At 37.4% G+C, this 20,701-nt stretch overlaps 1 protein-coding gene across 1 annotated transcript in view; it reads right to left on the bottom strand.

Annotated features, from left to right (window-relative positions):
- LOC121325922 (phosphatidylinositide phosphatase SAC2-like) overlaps positions 1–20,701 on the bottom strand; it is a 97,609-nt gene that overhangs the window by 19,276 nt on the left and 57,632 nt on the right. The window contains exons 3-6 of the mRNA XM_041268997.1: positions 11,674–11,810; positions 7,905–8,033; positions 3,465–3,632; positions 2,766–2,822 (exon numbers count right to left, since the gene is read on the bottom strand). Coding sequence (XP_041124931.1) covers positions 2,766–2,822; positions 3,465–3,632; positions 7,905–8,033; positions 11,674–11,810 — 491 coding nt within the window. The remainder of the gene's footprint in view (positions 1–2,765; positions 2,823–3,464; positions 3,633–7,904; positions 8,034–11,673; positions 11,811–20,701) is intronic.

Genomic DNA, 20,701 nt, shown 5'->3' with positions numbered 1-20,701 from the left:
TAGTTCTTATTACCTACAAGAGCTTACATGGTATTGGACCCTCTTATCCTCAAGATCTGCTGACCCCGTACGTCCCTAGTCGTTCCCAAGATCGGAAAATGCTAATCTTCTGACAGTCCCTAAATTTGTTTGAACTCTGTTGGAGCCAGAGCATTTAGTTATAATACCCCTCATCTTTGGAACTTGCTCCAGATTCATATCAGGAATGCTAGCACAACTGAATATTTTAAATCCTATTTGAAAACGGATTTGTTTGGGTCTGTTTATTGGCAGTTGGATTATATATTAGACATAGGCTTTTTATATTTATTTTGTAAACCACCCTGGAATGCTTGCATGAAGAGCGCTATATAAGTGAAAATTGTATTTTATTGTCATTCTATTATCATCATCATCATCATCATCGTCAACCAAGAAACAACCCAGCATACAAATACCTGTCATCTTAGTTTTGGATTACTATGTTGCCCCTTCTTTATAGTTTTATATTTATTTACAGAGAATTATACAGACAGCTGTTAAATTGTTTGAACCAACTACTAAATAACAACACACTTCCCATTCACAAGTTCTTCACTTTTAGTACTTTGCTCCAAAATGCAGTTCACGACTTCACTCATTGTCTTGCATGCGCTCCAGTATATCACTGCATTGCATGCACTCCAGTATATTATTCAAATGACGCAGGGAATGAGTTACGGTATGCTAAGAGGGTCAAGACAGAGGAGTGCGATTAACGTGCATTAAAAAAATTAATCTCTAAAGAAATGAACGCGTTAAATCGTGGAAGTTAACTGCGATTAATTCACAGCCCTAATACACACACACACACACACACATACATATACACACAGATTCTTCCTTATGCATGTCACACTTCAAAGTCTTGCTCCTACAGTATCTAGAGAACCACTTATTCGGTCAGGATTAAACTTTCTGAAGACCTTTTCTACCACAAGTTATCAGTCAGAAACTGGGGGATATGGAGGTTGTCTGCCCATCACCTGACTGTATGTCACCCTTACATTTTCACATATATCTATTGAAACACGAGTCAAGTTTATAAAGTAACATGAAAAGTACATTCTTTATCAAAAGCTCTATCAGTAAGAGTAACAGAATCCGTCTCGCTTATGTGTTTCACACAATTAACCCATGAGTTATATCTTAGATTTTCATGCTAATTTTTTTTTAATTTGACAAAATTAATGACAAAATGTATGTTTTATTCAAGCTGAACCTGTTCTTCCAATCCCTAACGTGTGAATGCCAAAAAAAGGAACAGTTTAATTGTACAGTCAATGAGCCTGTGATTCTTCAATATTGAGCTAACACTACATTAAATTGCAGGGATGCTTTAGTTTTCCATTGTCTACAAATCTAATGACAGAAATCATATTTAAAGATGCAGACAGCAAGGAGAGGTGGTGTGTTTGGTGGAAGATAATAAAGTAATAATGTGTTTGTAACTATTGTAATGGAGAGGGTTTTGTATGGACATTTGTGTTTCTTTTTTCTGTAATAATTTTTTGATAATAAATTGATTTTCAAGTAAAGAATTTTTGGTGGAGTTCATTAAAATATTTAGTACCCAGAAATCTTTGTGTTGTTATTGACCCCAACACAATGCAGGAAATTCACTTAACCCAAACCCGATCCAAAGATCATCCGCACACACAACTTTACTCAAGCAGTGAGCAGCAACGTCACAGCCTGTGTTGGTCTTCGAATTACAGCTACAGCACCACATTCGCTGCGCAGTACACAACAGGATACCATCATTTCTGCTGTATTCAGAACAAAATAAAACATCAAATGGCAACTAAAATATTCTACATTCATTATGGTGTTTCTTTTTGCAACCATTCAAGCATTGTGTTTAGTTTTTGATATCGTGGAATCTACTCCCCCACTGTAAAAATATAAAACACGGCTACATGAGCTACATTTCGGTCTGTAATTAGTGAGATAGAAACAACAGTCACTTTTGAGGAAATATTAGACCGCTTTAAATTAGGCATGTTAAAACAACTTTTAAAAAGTCTCATGCATTTGTCGCTCTGTGTTCTTTTTCTCTCTATTTTAAATGAACTGCATGTGTGGCTTATTAAAGCAATCAATTAAATTAGACAATCATTCATTTGCCTATTTTGACAATTTTCCAAGATTTTCAGTTACAGTGGTTTGATTTCTCATGCACAACAAAAGTACAGAAGCAATGGGGTGACCTAATACATGTGCACACTGTTATACATTAAAATATGCTTGCAATTCTACAATTTTTGTTAACATTATTCCCAACGGTTTTATTCAGTGTCAAACCAAAAGGAAAAATCACACAGATTTATGTAATAAACCAAGGTAGACATTTTGAATATGAAAAAAGTGCACATCTTTGAAATCAACTACAGAGAAAACTCAATTAAGAGAACAATATAAAGCTAACTGAAACAAACACAAGTGACAGCTTGTCCTACAAGCTAAAGCACTCATTAGATTTCCCTAATTTCTTCAATGAAAACTTCACCTTTTGCAATGGAGTGCTAGTTTGTATTTCCTTTTGGAAAAAGGGTAAAACTTTGCTAGAATTACTGGTAGCTATTCTTTAGGGAAGATGTGAAAACATCCATGTGCCTCAGTGGAAAGCACTAGGCTGTTCACATCAGATACAGTGGTAACGAGACCCCCAAGGAACCTTTAACTAATTAAACACATTGCTTGAGATTCCAGAGGAAGTACAGCTTTCTCAACCTTTCAGCACTTACATTCAAGTTAATGAGATCCTGGATCATGTGTTTGTTCCAAAAAAATCTGTCATCCACCTGGGAAAGAAGTAAAAACACGAGCAACAAATCAAACCAGCAATATTCTACACTTAGGTAAGGTCACTCATTTTAATGTGAGCGCCATCTTGAAACAACTTCAGTCTTCAGTGTGGTGTGTAGCATTATGAGATGTGACACATAATACAAATACATGTTAAAAGATGATATTGCTTAAAATTGGCACAACAATAAAATGTTGGAATAATGGCCTTAAAATGAGTAAAATTGCACAAGTGGGCCAACATAGGATTCGATACAGATGAAAAAAAATAAATCTGGCATTAGATAAGATTTTTTCTGCAAATACAGCCCACCTAGTGATACAACTTCCATACTAAATATTTCATTTTTGGCCATCTTGTAGACCACTGTCCTTCTACATGTTAACATTGAGTAGGTACAACTGAGTATAGTGGAATGTTTCTATCTATTGTTGTTTTTGTAATGCATTATTTTATCTGAATATATCATTATATTTGCTATGGAATTGTTCACAGCTTTTAACTATTGTTTAGAATGGTTTGTATATAAAAGCAGAGACAGAGACCAAAGCACAAATCATTCAGGGAGGCAGGTAATGGGTGTATAACTGTAAAGCAGGGTTTGTGCTTCTCCCCCTCTCCCCCCTCTTTCTCCTACCCGCTGCCAGAGTGGCTTATCGGTTTTCTCCCCGTCGTTCTGCCTCTGAACGGTGTTTGTCAGGTCGTAGGTCAAGCTGTAGTAAAAGGAGTCCGAGTCCATGAAGATTTTAAACAATTCCTCCAGCAACCGCCGCTCCAGACGCTCCTTCTCCTTGTTTTCTTTGACCTGCAAGACCAGTAATTCCGCATTCACTAGCACTTTGTTTCATTTCCACAGACACTGAAACTGTCCCCAGCCCCCTCAATGCTGTCTCTGCTCTCAATAACCCAACCAGAAACTTTCCAGAATTGACATGCATTGCAGACAGAGATATGCTTTCACTTAAGGCATGCACACCGGCATTTCTTCAGCATAATATAGTACATGTTTGTTTTTTTTAAATTAAAATCCACGCTTATTTAATTAGTGCATATATGATACATGTGAGAATGTGGCTGGAACTGATTGAATAATTGATAATTAGGCTCTAGACATGGTATAAAAAAGGTGAGAAAATCCTTTGTTTGGAGGAAGGCGTTTTTTTTGGTGAGTGTTTGTTCTGTGTTTATTTTGAAAACTTGGTAGTGAAGGCTAATGCCCAGCCTACGGTTTACAGATTTTGTTTAAACCTTTTGTTTTGGCCCTTAAGCCGGTTATTTTGTTCCTGTTTATTATGTGCAAGGCCTGTTTTTATTTAATCTTTTATTTTTGCTCTGTGAGCAGTAGTGTTTTGTTTTGTATTTTTATTTTGTGTTTATTAAAAAGTGTAGCAACGTTTAAACTGCAGATTCCTTGTTTCTGAGTCTCTGTCGATACCATCTGGGCCTGCAAGGCTACCCTGTCACAGATGCTTACACAGCGAATGGAACGACAGTTAAGATTTAATGGAATTATTTAATTAACTAGAACCCCTTCAAGCAGACACACATGTCCAGTCTATTTGTTAACTGGTTAATTCAGGTTGCATTATGGTTATTGTATTTATATTTAGTTAGTTACTAGAAGAATAGACCTAGGTCTCAATCACAGTGTTCTGGGGACCAAAGACAATACAAAACAATAAGAATCATCTGAAAACCCAAGTGATCAAATTTATAAAAACACAAACACAGCAAAGATAAAACACTGGGCTAGTGAGCAAAGCATGTACCCTACAGCACAGGAAGTGGAGAGGTACCAGCAGCGTGGCAAGTTATAGCAGTACATTGCCCAGTTCAGTTTGTATTGCATTGAGTTTGTTCAATAAAACAGACCAGAACAAAGGCACGTCAACCACACAATATAAAGGACACACTGAGGTCTGATTGTAATCTACTGGAAGCAGAGCATTTACCCTAGGAGTGTAAGGGACCCCACAACATAGATTTGAATACATGTAAAAACATTTCTAAAATGCTGTTAAGATGTTATGATTAGGGCTTCTGTTTTTTGTTTTTTATTAATTTCCTTTTTCAATGATTATTTTCAGCTATTTGAGTTATATGTAAATCATTTTTTATATACTGTATGACAATAATGTTTCTGGTTACTTTCCTTTTTTTCTGTCACAATATGTATAGTAACTTGACAGTACTTGCACACGTTTTCAGTTCCTATTTCCATTGCTGTCTTCCACAATGAAATCCTTATGAGTTTTTTACATTTCACCACAATTTGCAATTCTGTAAATTCCACGATTGTGTGAGTACTTCCTATCGAACTGGAATATAGATTTAAATCTCGCGAGCACGAACAATCCTCCACTTCTTGTAATTCTGTTTAAAATCTCACAAGTGTGTTACAATCCTCCAATAGAAATGTAGGAATTTGCTGCCACTCGGTAGTTGGAGTGGGTTTAAGTATTCAGAACGAATCAAAGGGGTCAAGTCAACGTGAATTGAGTAATTGGTAAAGGTTACATAAAAATAAATTATATATATATCGATATATATATATATATATATATATATATATATATATATATATATATATATATATATATATATATATATATATATATCAGGATTGTTTTTTTTTTTTTTTTTTTTTTTTTGGTTAAACATTGTTTAGGTGCCCTGTAAAATGTACAAGTGCTGGACAAAATAATAGAAAGCCCTGTCATAAACACTGTCAACAGGGTCAGGCACCCAAATCTAGATGACAGGGAGATACACCGTTCATATATTGCAGAACATTTCAGTGTAAAAATGAATCTGAAATTATATAAAATGAACAGCCCATTTTGATAAAAAAAAAGTGTGTGCTATATATCACAAGTGTTTTATCACAGTTCAGTAACTGCAAATTACAGTACAATCATAAAACACACTGACACATGTTCTAAAAACTCCACTCCACAACAGCTGGGAGAAAAAGAGAAGGTTCAATGGAACCCAATCACATATATAATACTGTGCTGTAATTGCCTCTTTGTTCATCACAGATTGTATTTTCACAAACCTTAATGCTTCAGTTGAGCTATTGAATTGAACTGCTGTACTGAAGCTTACATTACCTGTGTCTATGGCAGGCATCTAGAATTGACTAGCAGCTCCTAAACTCAGTCAAAGAACCTTAAAACAGACTTTTATAAATGTGATTGTGCTCTAGGACTACTCAAAAGAATTATCCCAAGCATTGTACTTTATATTCAGAAATGGGTGTTCTATTACCGCTACAGGGAAGCAGGTCTAACCCAGACAGAGAGTGCAGAATTGTTTTATCATCAACACTGTTTTCATTTAAAACATCCGTTCTTAACCAGAGTGGGGTCAAACTTTCTAGTGGGTGGGCGGGGGGTGAGGGCGTGGTGAGCGTTCTTATAATACACTAATAATGCAAAAAATAAAATAAAAGGTTTTCACACAAATCTAAAACACACAAATGTTTTGTTGCAATTAATTTGTTCCATGTCTTCATACATTGGGGTTATCAAGTTTAAATTTGTGCACATTCCAGTTTACGACACTAAATCCATTCAGGTTATTCATTTGATTTGGCACTGCTTAAACACTATTTTGCTTAATAAAATATTTTTGCCATGTAGAATTTACATTTCTGAATGCTAGTTTCTTTGCAAATGTGCATATAGAGTTGGGAGTCCTCCACAAACTACAGTACAGTAGTTGCTTTAGGATAAAATTTACCAGTAACATTAAATTTGTAACATTTTCCAAGGAGAAAGTTTAAAAGTCGGGAGGATTATACAAAACTACAATAAATTACAGTTTAGCACGGTGAATAATTAATTACTAAACTCCAGTGATGGTGAAACAGTTCTGCTCGTTGTTCTGGGTGCTTCTGGACTGGGATTCTGAACGAGCAATATGAACCACTCCCTCTCCCAGTATGCACAAGGTTTACCTGCATCACGTGAAACACATCAAAGTCCCGGATACTAATCTGGAAAACAATACAGCTTTAAAAAACTGTGCTCCAGGTCCAGAAAAACAAAGAACGAGACACATCGGGCCAGATTCTCAGAGGTACTTGCTCCAAATTGGTTTTAGCTCGTCGCCCCCCCCCCCCCCCCCTCCCCCGTTCTGTTTTAGGCCCTTTTTTATTCAGTGTCTATATGTCACCTCTTGGGTCAATATTATTTTTGATGGCAATTCCATTTTACCTTCCACTAGAAAAAAAAAAAAAAACCTGGGTGTTATCTTGGACCCTGAACTTTCATATTCCAATTGCTTTTTATCATCCGAGAAATGTTGCCAAATTAAAGTCTGTGCTGGATAAGAGGGATGCAGAGATGTTGATACATGCATTTATAACTTGTCTAGCTTATTGCAATTCTTTGTTTGTTGGTATACCTGTCACTAAATGTAGACGGCTTCTGCTTGTCCAGAATGCAGCTACCAGACTGCTTTCTCAGACTCATCGTTCTCAACATATTACTTCACTGATCCGGTCCTTAAATTGGTTACCAGTGACCTACCGAATTGATTTTAAAAGTAGCTGTAATAACTTGCCAGGTCCTTCATGGATTAGGGCCATCTTATCTCCAAGAACTATTAACTGTATATTCCTATTCGTTACTTGAGATCAGAAAATTCTGAACTTTTAGCAGTTCCAAAAAGCAGTCTTAAATCAACTGGAGCCAAACTCTATTCCAGTTACAATCAGGCAGGTAGAAACACTGGATTCTTTCAAGTCAAAACTGAAAACATTTTTTTTTTTTAATGCACATTTATATACTTGGTTGTAACTTGAGTGTATTATACATTGAGATACTGTGGTTTATTTTGAACTTTGTTCAGCACTCTGGGAGGCCATGGTGTGATGATGAAAAAGCCCTTGCGGGCAAACTAACTGGAAACATCTTGTAATGGTCTAAGTTTCAAGAACGTTCTGAAAAATGGAATTGGAAACAAAATGACATGAATGACACATAAATGACTGAATACTGGGCACCCTGTTTACTGTACCTTTCACCAGTAGAACAGTGATGTGTTTTAAAGGTGTTCGGTCTCTACTCACCTTCTTCTTTATGGGAACGCCCACATTGGATTTAATCTGACTGAGGGTCTTGAGCAGAAACTTGGACTCATCTGGAGATTGGGTGATCTTCTCAGGTTTGTTAATCCCAAAATGGTGCTTCTTACACAGCTGTATGAAGGAGATAGACATCATCATCATCATGCTCATCACCTTCCCAAACATTGCATCCTCTGGTTGCTAGTTAATCATGCTGGGAAACCATTCATAGAAGCAGCCTCTTCCTCTAATCAGGGGAACGATTTGTCACTTGGTAACCATGAGCTGACAGAGAAGTGCTGCTGGTACTGATTAGGTTTGCACAGTACCTGTTCATGGGCCACTTGAGGGGTATGCATTCAGATTGTGAGTGAAATCAAATGGGAGTGTCAATTTTTTAAAATTATTTATTTGTTTATTTAAAATCACAAAAAAATGTGTCAATTAATCTCAACTTCCCTCTTTAGCAGTGCCTCAGGAAAATTTGTTTTATTTATTTATTCTTTTTGCTTTCCTTGACATGTCACTGCCTTGAAGGTCTTCCTGCTTTGCAAACAGTTCCCGTAGCAACAGGTGGTATAGGACACTGAAGTCAGTGGGCAGGGATATACTCCACAGGAAACGACTTTAAACAAGTTACTTTGTTACAAGCACTAATAAAATTCTCACTACTCTAAGCGGCTGTGGGTTCTGTTGCTCCAATATTGAGTTTCATTTCTGTAAATCTGTCTTTACCTGGCTTTGAGCTTGTCTGGAAAATCCTACATGCTGGCACGAACAGCCTTCCTCAGTCCATTCCAATCATGTGACAATGTTTAACTCTGCCAGCCCCACCTACCCCACTGTTCTGTCTGTATAGTAAACGTAGAGAAAAATAGTAGTAACAATAGTTCACTCATTATTTATACCTCTTCTGCTTACTCTCACTAAATTTGCCAAACAGAAGCATTATTCAGGATGATAGTGTTTTCTGTACAAACAACAAACCTTGTATCTGCCACTGCTTCAGGAAACGGAGTCCTTTTTGAACCAATATTATAAAAATAAAAACCCTTCCTTGCGAGTGCATCAATTGTTGAGATTCACTTTAATTTTATTTATTTCATTTCATTTATTTATTTCAGTCATCAGATCTTTTAAAACTCAAAAGTTTAAAGCACCACAACACACTAGTGGTCCGCCAGCTCCCTTCAGGTGGTCCGTGGAAAGGTTACATAATTACTGAAAGGAAGCGGCAGCATAGTTTATAGATCCCATTGCAACCCAAAATTTGAGACCTTAAAAAATCAGATACAGAAGCAGGAGGAAAATTAATACCTCCAAAAAAGGTCTAAAATCTCCATCATATATAGCTAAAGAGAGTTTTTGTGTGTTGCGCTCACATGCACTCAACACAGCAGCTTGTAAAGTAGGGAAACACAACCAATAAAGCAGTACCAAATGTTAATGCAACACAACGCACGCCCTGGAATGTTATAGCGCTTATAAAACAGATACAAACATTTTAAAAAAGTGTTTTTATTTTTCAAAAAAACAAACAATTGTATTATATATCCTTCAGCTTTGGAGAAAAAATTATGACTTAAACAAGATTCTATTTGTTGTAAACATTATACTGGAAGTTTTCAACATTTCTATTTATTGTAATTAATTAAAAATGAATGAAGCCTCCGTGTTGGTCTCAATCGCTCTGTAAACAGAGCTGACATAACCCGCAATGTTATCCTTGTTAGTGATGAAGCATTTAAAAATGCCAATCATGTATTTTGTTGATAATGAAAAGATACAGAAAAGGAGGCAAAGACACATTTCACTACAGATGCATTACTGCCACTGACCTGGAGAAACCAACTATACAAAAATTGCCATTATTGGCATTTTTAAATGCTTCATCACTAACAGGCTATCATTGCGGTTTATGTCAGCACTGTTTACAGAGCAATTGAGACCAGCAGGTAGGCTAACATAACAAAATTGAATACTCTTGATCAGCTGAATTATGCACTGAAGCATAGATTTATCTTAACAGACAGTTTACATTTTCAAGACACTGTTTTTAAGTCGATTGCCATTTCTTTACGTTTCATCAAATCAATAAAAACACCAGCTGACTAAGACTTTTAGTTTTCTTTGATTCATTGTTGTTGACTTGTTAAATCTGTGTCGCTTGGTTTTGCTTCTTGAAATTCTAGCCATTATATTGTCATGCCTCTGAAAAGATCAAATGTCACGAAAGGAATCTCACTCATTTTTAAAAACTTTAAAAAGACCTCTCACAACAATGTGTATATTTATTGCGAGTTTAAATTTGTTGCCGTCAGCTGTCTGTTTTTTTTCAGTCTGAAAGCCCGCCATGCAGCTCCCCCCTGGGAACTCCCGTCCACTGTCAGTAGTGGCACAGCCTGGATTCAAACCGCCAATATCCAAGCTATAGGGCAGAGTGCCTTTATCAGATGCGCCACTCAGGAGCCCCCAGCTGCACTGTTTATTGCGTGGTCCACCGACATTAGAAAAAAAAAAAAAACTATCCAGGTCTAACTATTCCGTTTGCTCCAAGAACAAGAAATACCCAGATTACTGCAGGGGGGGGGGGGGGGGGGGAGGGTGGGGGGGGGGGTGTCAAGTTAATGGGGGGGGGGGGGGGGGGGGGGGGGTGGGGGTGTCCAGTTTTCCACTATGGTGTACCAGATGTACTTGGTGAACATGACACTCAGATCTCTATTAGTACACAGGGGTGCTTTACACTTCACCAAGATGACTGAAAAATAAAGAGTATTGAGCAAATCTAAAAAAGCAGAAGCATGCTTTGGTTAAGATATTGCACACCCATACAAAGTGTAAAAGTGTCCAACTTTTTAATGTATTGATTGTTTAACCATGCTGCTCAGGTGTCACGCAATCACAAGGTCTTTAACATGGATTACACCTGAAAAGGCGATCAGAAAGTCGTTCCGCAAGTTTACATGCATTTTAAATTCTGATTAGTATTCCACATCAAATTACCGGAGCTCTGTATTCAGCATACTACCAAAGTTGTATGTCAACTGGGGATTGCATATTCTAAATCATTCGAACACAATATGCATTTTCCACATACTCTTATGTGGCTTACTGCAGTATGCAGAATACTGAGTGCATGTAAGCCCACTTTACCTGTTCAGGGTCTCTACCATCTTCCACACCCCTACACTGGAAGGTACAGTAAGAGGATTACACTGTTAAATTCTCAGGTTCAAAGCAGTAACCATCCCACATGCTTTACTTTGAGACTATGTGGCTTAATGAAGATAACCAAGGTTTTAAAATCAATTGTGTTACTGTAGAACTGGGAACATTATCACTGGCCCTAATGGTATTATGCCACTAATTTTGTACTGACTGGTCACATATTTGTTTCTTTCTTTGCTTTTTTTCAAGTAAATATTTTCAAGTACATTAGATGTCTGCCACTTAATCTATTTCTGTGTTGCAGGTCACACACCCAAGAGACTAAATCTGACCTACAATACAGGAAGAGATTAGTTATCAACAGAAAGTAATAAGAGTCAAGTCTGGAAAACAAAAAAGATCCATAGAAACACAGTCAGGGACATGTGACAATACAGGACTGACAGTGTTTAATAGAAGGAAGGAGATTGTTTATCATCCGGGGTGCTGTGACAGCCAGGGAATTAAAAAGGCTAACATCCATCCAAAATCATCCAGTCATTTACCAGAATTGCAAGTGTCTCTCTCTGTCTTGCTCTCTCTCTCTCGGACTAAAAACTCTCACCTCCAGCTCTAAATCCTGCGGCTCATCATCCGAAAGAGGGATTACGACGATTTTTGTGATTTTATAGACTTCATGGTCGCCGGGCAGCTTTCCCACCAGGGCTTTCTGACGGATTAGGATCAGGCCCAAAGGGAGGTCTGGGGAAGAAAGAAGACCCATTTGTCAATTAGGCAAACAAATATGAGTAAATTTCTGAACTGTTGCAGTAAACAAATTAACTTATTTTTTCATTAAAAAATTGAAGACTCACTCAAACAACATTAACATTCCAAATGTGTACTGTAGGATGTCAATGAAAGGGAGTGGGATTAGCTTGACTGTGAGAAAGCCAATAAAAGGGAGTGGGATTAGCCTCTGTGAGAAAGTCAATAAAAGGGAGTGGGATTAGCCTGATTGAGGAAGTCAATGAAAGGGAGTGGGATTATCATCCTCCCAGTTCTCATCAGTAATCCAGCAGGATTAGCACAAAGTGCCCTTTAAGAAGGTGAATTGATAACCCAAGTATCACGGAAATGGGCCCTCAGATCAGAAACAGGATCTAGAAGATTACTACAAACAGCTCAGCCCCATTGAGACCCTGTTTAATAATAGCACATGACAACCAGAAGCCTAGGAAACACAGAAACAAACAAGGTGCATATGTATAAATGTTTATATAGCCTAAGTAAATCATATTGGGTTATTTTGAGCAGTTAAAATGAGTATTCTGAGTAATTAAGTCTGCAAATTAAATCAGGGTAACTTAAAATCAGTCTGAACAACATGGGGAGACTGACTAGTTTTCCCACATTTAAATCATGGCTGACACAGGAGACAGTGTTTAACACCCATTTCAAACTTTCCTTTGTTCCATTGTTTTATGAATACGAACTGCCACAATATCACCCACGCCTATATCATTCATTCATCTGGAATGGAATATGCCATGGCCCAGTGAGTACAGAAATCCAATATTTTCAGTCATTCTATAGCATATTAGATTAAACAATGTTACCAATTGTTAAAGTGAGAGGCTAGGTACAGTCCTGTAGGAACTTGGGAGCGCTGTGTGTGTGTGTGTGTGTGTGTGTGTGTCTTTTATACTGTGTTGCCTGGAAGTCTTAAGATTTCTGATCTGCAAAACAGGCTGGATCCTGAGACACAAGTGCAACACTGTAATTTACAAAGTAAAGTTCAGATTCAAACCTTGAAAATACACAATAAAGGGTTGCCTTTAACATGAGTGGTCTTTCTGTCCATAAATGGGGTTGAAATCAGCTTGTTTCTTACAGCACCGTGGAAATCAGCTTGTAGTCTTACATAAAAAAAAAATATATATATATATATATATATATATATATATAGATATATATATATATATATATATATATATATTATATATATATATATATATATAAAAAAAAAAAAAGAGCAATAGTATGATAAATCATAGCAATGTGACATCATTTCCATGTTGTTTATTCACCTGTATCTGACAAAAAAATTGCAGATGCCTGTATCACACAAGTATCAGGGCAATCTGCTTCTTTTATGAAAAAAAAAAAAAAAAAAAAAAAGCTACATGCCTCAAAAGGTAGGCAATAGAAAATGCTAGCTAAATAAAGACAGCCACCCATGAGGGGCGTACCAAACAAGGCCTCTGCTGAAACCCCACGCGGAAACAAGTAAAAGGGCAACAATTGTGTAAAGCTGAAGAGTAGGTACTGCAACACACTGTGCAGCCAGCATGGGAGCAGTGTGCTACTTCTACACATGCCTGCTAATTAAAACTCAGCTTTGATACTGCACTGCATTAAAATGGGTTTTCTATTTTCCACCATTAAAACCTTTATACCCATAGCCCTTTACATCCATAGCCCTTTTTTTTCCCCCAGTTATTTGACCCCGGTTTACTAGAACATTGCCTTGGGGCAGCAATTCCGTGCTGTAGCAGCAACAGAGATGCTTTATTACAGGTCAAAAAGGAGAGAGAAACACATAAGCAGATATCAGTGCATATAACCAAAGTGCACAGCAGGTGTCACTTCCCTTTAGTACCACAGATATAACTTCCCTTGTTATCTATAGTATTATTTAGCTGAATTTAGTTTTAGCTGGTATATCATTTAGTGTGCTGGCACCATTACGCTAAAATAACTAAATGGAATGGACACATTGCAAGTTGTGTGATATTTCAGAAGGTGAGCACAAGTGTGTGCGACAAGGCGTGATACTTGGAGTGTCTGCAATGAAGGACGGGCAAAAAAAAAAAAACCACAAAAAAAAAAAAAACACATTCTTCTCCTAGGCCTTGGTCTTGTTTAGCACCAGCATTTAAAATTGTTAAATCAGAGCGATATCCCCCAGCAGCCAGTGAGGACCGAGACCAAGATCATGGTCAATTCCTGCTATTGATTTCCAATTCTTCTTCAAAATCATTCCCAAATTCCAATTCCCATTCCCTTTCAATCAATTCCAAAGCATTATTGATCAAAACTGCAAATGTTACAATGAACTTCACACAGTGGCAACAAATTATTTCAACTGAAGTCACTGTTAGTCAATTCAGTTGGTTTCAAATTAAAGCAACACTCACAACCATTATTATGTGTCTCTAAAATATAAATGGCAAGTCCTTTAAAAGGAACCGAAATTGAGAATTTATTTGAAAACCAGGAATTGACCCGGACCGTGACGAGATGTGCTTGGTGCTGTTGGCACAGATGTTCCCAACACTGCCAGCCCGGCCACTGCTGACATGATCCTTAAGGAAACTGAAGAGCTTCAATTAAGAAAGAAATGCTGCAATGGGATCAATCCCAATGACTATAATTCACAAAGCACTTGCACTAACAAAGTCTGAAAAAAATGAAAACCTGACCCAAGGGTCCTATTTGAATATTATAGGAGAACTATTTTGAAGCAGAGTTTAACAATCTACATGGTACAATGAAATGCCTTGGTGATTAAAATGATCGTGTAGACCAACACTTGCATACAGTCACCAGGTTGCAATCCCACAAAACACCTGGTCCTGATTTTGGAGGAAGATATGAAAATGGTTTGAAGGATTCAGTCTCCAACTATCAAAGCCAGTTTTACACTAAATAGAATTCCTTGGCACAGTTTAGTACACCGCTCCCAAAACCAAGCCTTGAGAACGAATGCAGACCTTGTATACAGTTCAGTTTATTCACATTCTCTCATGGCAGTTTTAGTTGACACAAGTTACCTCCCTGCTTCAAACCTGCCTGCCACAATGTTCCTCTGTGGGTAATGCTGTATACCCTACATTTAGATGTGTATTACTGTTCTGTATCTTACACAGTGTTCCTCTGTGGGTAATGCTGTATACCCTGTTGTGGCAGGGCGTAAGCCTTGCTGCTGTAAGAAGTGTGTGTGGTGGCAGGGGGACTAAGGTTGGCAGGGATGGGTTAAATCTATCCCTGTAAGCTATCACATGTGTGGCCATTCTCCAACTATGTATAAAAAAGGAAGCTTGTTGGCGAGTGTTTGTGCAACGTGGAAGTGAAAAGGAATGCCCACAGGTGTTTTGTTTGAGCATTTTATTTGTGCTATGTTTTGTTTGGTCAGGTTTTTGTTTGGTTAAATAAAGTGCGCAACAGTGCTTTAAAACTATAGCATTCTGTCTCTGGGTCGAATTCCTGTTGGTAACCAGCCTGGGCTGTGACGCAATCCTGCTACACCTATACTTAGATGTGTCTTTCTTACTGCTCTGTATCTTGCAATGTTACTCTGTGGGCAATACTGTATGTTTGCAGTGTTCCCATGGTTACTGTATGTTGGGCATTAACCACAGTTTACCTTGGTTTTCCATGTTTGTTAATATGCTTTACCATACCTCTCTGGTCTTTAGAGTGCTTACCATTGCTTTCCAAAGTTTTCTTTGCATTATTACACTTTGCTATGCTTTTACTCTGGGACACCTTTATAAGGGTTATTTTCCCATCTCAGTGCAGTAGAGACCTGGAAGATAGCATCTCACAGCTGCAGGGGTATTGAAACAGTTCAATAAGCAGAACAATAAGTTCACTTAGAATGAGTTTACTACTGAGGACACTTCAAACTGAAACAGCCTTGTCACAGATTTGAGTTGTGCTGTATTACACTCCAGGTGAAATTCTTCTGCCCTGGCCTGCCAGTGCCCGTAAAACAAACAGCTGTGATTTAAGGGGAGAGAAAGCTTCCACTCATGAATATGTAGTTTTAGTGAAGGGTCCTATGACCCTGCCAGCGAGTAAGACAGTCTGCTCTCTGATGAATGGCTCGAAGCCCTGCTCGTGATGTTAAATCCATTCCCTTCTGTTACAGCCGCTCGAGAAGCCCCTCAGAGGATTCATTCAAGGTTACCCATAAAGTTTCCCACAGTAAAAGCATAGCAAAATGTAATACAGCATAGTGAAAGAATGGTAAAGCACAGAGGTATGGTAAAGCATATTAAAAAAGTTGACAAACCAGTATAAACTATGGTAAATTTGTGGGAAAAGCATGGTACAGTAAAAACTGCAATAATACTGTGGTCAGCTTTTATAAGGGCGCTCTGTCTCTGGAGGGATTCCTCAGAGAAATCAGCAGCATCACTGGAGATGGAAGCATTTCAGCAAAGAGGATTCACAATGTGTTCACCAGAACTGGTGTTGTTGCTTATCATAAAAGACCTTCAGATGGGAATTTTGCCTACAAGTGATGGCCAAAAATGATAACACTTTGGAAGTTGCTTCACCTTTAAATGAACCAACCATTGGAGATATTAACTTGTCTATGGACCAGTTCTTCTGTTTTTCCTGTGCATATCAAATCTGAAACACAACAGGCCAACTCTTTAAATGTCATTTACAAAATGGGTATTATAAATACTCCTGATTGGTCAAAACGGTCACATGGGGGTGTTGATAGTACAGTATATCACCATGGGGGTGTTGATGGTACAGTATATCACCATGGGTCAGCACTTTTCAAAAAGTGGCAAATCACTAGTAGATATACATACACCATCCAGACCTATTGGAATTTATCGCAATAAACATGACTGACGAGATTTATTAAATGTTGATCTTTTTTCGGAAACTGAAGCGTACGATATAATGAATGAGTCGGAATCGGACAATTAATAATTTTAAGTACTGAAAAAAGCAAAAGTAAGTATTCAAATCAATTCAAAACTCGGCACTCTGATCACTCTCTGCTCCTTCCCCTTGAACTACTGTGTTTCCTATCCCATTCTGAAAATAGTTTAAAAAAAGATTTGGTTTGCTCTTAAGAGACTTTAGTGGTTAAATGGTTTGTTGTTGCAGCTGCCTCTGGTTATGTACGTTCTTCTCCTCGACTGGTTGCAACCGTGCCCTGCCTGCTGTCACCAGTCGCACACAGCTACACAGCTGTGTGATCCGATGCAGAATATTTATAAGTGCATCTCGACAATTTCTCTCCACATAAATTTGTCCAGGTACAATGGTATCAGCTCTTAGGTAGCACAAATCTGGTATGGATACCTCCTTAACCCGCACAAGAAAGAACGCTTAAAAAAGCCAAAAAAAAAAAACCCACGGCACTCTCACCTGATACTGTTGCAGGTCTTGTGAGGAAGGGTCTGCGTGATTTAAAGGCAGTCTCATTTGTGCTGTTGTCATGATGAAATTTGGCTAGTAATATTGTACATTAAAATTTAATGAGCAAACAAAATATTTTTAATTAATGCATTTTTGGTTTCATTTAAAAAAAAAAAAAAGTGGAACTATCTTTTCTCGGGTCAGTTTTTATACTGGTGATATTGGGAGTATATCACACTCCCTGTGGTGCCTTATTGCTTACTTATCCTACAGTACTTTGCATCCACTTGTTAATGTCATGCTATTAAAAGATGGTGCTCACATTAAAAAATGGAGCATAGTAGGAAAAATGACCATGAAATTAGCAAAATTGCATCCTTAGTTTCAATACGTTTACTCCATAATTCATTTTTTTGCATCGTAACCCTGTTGTTTTATTTATATATTATATTATTATTTATATAATTGTCTTGGTTATTCTAATACAGTAGATGTGTTCATTTTATAAAGTGTTAATTCTCTTTTAAATGCAAATTTAAATGAAAATTCGTACTGCTGATCAAAGAGGGTTTTTACTGAGGTATGGCGATTGATCATTTTGCATCTTCTTACTTCCAAATTAGCTTTTAAAATGTAGTTATCTTTCTACTCTTCTACCCTCTGAGCCAATTTATTTAATCAATTCAAACAGTTGTGTATGCAATCATTTCATTCTTGTTAGCTTTTGTAATCTCAGAATGATACCACTGATAAATATACTCTGCTTCTGTATCCAGCTCAGTTAAGCAGTTAAGGGATTTAGGGAACTACTGCAAATTCTGATCAGAAAATGAAACAGAGATTCCCTTTAAATAGATAAGGAACCGAGAAATGAAAAGTAAAAAAAGTTAGTGTCTCACTGGAAATGACAAATTATTAGATATTAAGACTTAATAAAACAAACAGGGTTTCAATCAGGAGTTATTAATAAGAATATAAAGGGGAGTATACAGTAACGTCCACACAGCCATAGAACAGATCTGTGCCAAAATGAATGAACGGCAGGCTTGATTTAATAAATATGATGGAATCCTCACAATGAACACTTTATCATCTACTGATTTCTGTCTATTTTATTTGCCATGCTTACTTCCAGCAAAAAACTATTCTGATAAGAAGCTGATTGTGGAGAAGCGAGGTGGGGAAATATATTAAAGTTGCGCTGTGCACTGCAGCCCCTAGGTGAAGCACTGTGCTCTGCAGCTTGTGCAACACTGCTAAATTCAGACAAAACTTGTTTGAAATGTATTCCTTGGCGAAAATTACCATGTTTGTATTCATTCATATAACAAAATATAAAAGGCTTAGCAAATTATATTGTATCTGCCCATCAGCCTGAACTAGGTTGACATACCTCCAGTTTGAAAAACCTGTAAAAGAGAAGTGAAAAGGAGAACATCCACCATAAAATACATTTGCAGAAGCTTTTAGACACACCAATTTCTTGTTTGTTTCACAATAAAAAATATTTTGCATCTTCAAAGTGGTAGGCAAGTTGTGTATATCAAATGATACAAACCCCCAAAAAATCCATTTTAATACCAGGTTGTAAGGCAACAAAATAGGAAAAATGCCAAGGTGGGGGGTCAATACTTTCGCAAGCCACTGTAGCAGTCCACTGTTTATGTTAAAGTGTGCAACTGAGTTCAGTGTTATGTTGTGGTTCTTTTTGTGAAGCCTCCTCCATCTCCCGTCACTGAAGCCCTTTCTTACATGACAGCGGCCGAGTCCCTGGATCCCAGGGGCATTGCAGTGCAGAGCGGAGTCCCCAGGACTGCACAATGGTACAGATTTCTAATGACCAGCCCAGTGGAACACATGACATTTCATTTACTGCTTCAAATTCCTCAGAGAAGGGACTGACAGTAACCCTGTTAGATTCAGCAGCATGTTAACTCGCCAAGGCTCTGTATAAGACAACATTTAAAAAACCCTGGCTTGCCTGATCTTTAAAAATATACTTCTAAAACAATCATTGTCTGACCCATTCTGCACAGAGGAGTTGAAATCCACATATTTGTTTAGCGACTTCAGTGGAGAGCAGATACGGTAGCCTAGCCAGTATCTTAAATGGATGAAACCAAAAGGCCAGATGTTCTTCGGCACTGGTTAAATCTACCCATCTACTTACAGAGAATGGACTGCAAAAGTATTACAGTAGATGTTAAAAGTATATAAAGAACACACAGAGCTCCAGCAATACACCTGGGAATGCTTTTAAAAAATGGGAACATTTGTCTCAGGTAGTAAGATCAGCATTTCCATTAACTGGTAAATACCCATCAGACTGTTTCAAAAGCTAGTTGATGGGTAGTAGACTGAAGCCATCCATCAGTCAGTTTGACTGGCAGCAAAAGGTCTGTGACGGGCATCTAGAAACACTGACTGTCATTAACAAAAGCGCTTCTAGTGTGCCTCTAGACTACCTGCTTTAAAGGACAGGCAATCGAATGAGTGAGTGATTTGGCAGTTCCTGCCTCAGCGCATGCTTGTTAACAAAGTAAGTCATGGATAGGCTGATTCAATCCACAGCCCGTCCTAGAGGGGAGGATTTGTTTATTGTGTTTTAACGTGATTCTGATTGGCTGCATCATGTGTTTGTTGAAACCAAAGCGTAAAGTGCAGTTTATTTTTGTATTGTTTGTTACGTGTTCTCTCTACTCTAGATATGTCAGTGTGGTCTTATGTAAGTTTACAAGCCCTCCTACCTTTTCAGTACAAAAGAAAACTATGATGTAAAACATTTGAATTTGAAATTACGAAGCAAAATATGAATGTTCAATAAGAAAAAAATTCAACAATTTTTTAAACAAATTATTCTAAACTATTTTATGCTTAATTAAAAAGAAGCTGGCTAAGTGAAAGGAATGAGTTTTCTTATTACACTTTTTTTTTTTCAATTTTTCTCCATAACTGCTTGTGTATGTGTTACTTAGATTGGACAGTGGCGCACGAATGATGACGTTTTGTGTTGTGACCGGTAAAGATGGGCAGTGCTTTTTTATAGTGGAAAGACTGAACATTGATAAGAATATCTATTTAAAACAAAAGAAAAAATGTGTGTTCAATTATTGTATATATTTATTTTCTCCAAACGTGGTAGTCATATTTTGTGTATTTGTATGTATGTTTTTCCTTGTATATTTCATTAACTACCATGACACCTGAAATAAATAAGAATAAATAAAAGGCAAGCCGTAGATCTTAAAACAAATAAAATATTAATCATTTTGGGGTTTTCTGTACAGACAGAATTTGTATCAGTTATTTTGCTGAATACAACAGCTCAGTTTCAGTTTGCAAAAAGATGTTTTACTATATGTGCCACTAATGAATAAGTAGTGTACAATGCCATCAAATCACTGTGGTGGTGCCGCTCAACCATGGCAGTTTCACAGTGTACATCTGCAGCTTACCTTCTCTATTTGCTCATGTATGCT

The sequence above is a fragment of the Polyodon spathula genome, chromosome 13, assembly GCF_017654505.1.
Source record: "Polyodon spathula isolate WHYD16114869_AA chromosome 13, ASM1765450v1, whole genome shotgun sequence".
Classification (NCBI taxonomy): Eukaryota; Metazoa; Chordata; class Actinopteri; order Acipenseriformes; family Polyodontidae; genus Polyodon; species Polyodon spathula.
Note: the sequence above shows the minus strand (reverse complement) of the source record. Positions and strands in the feature narration are given on the sequence as shown.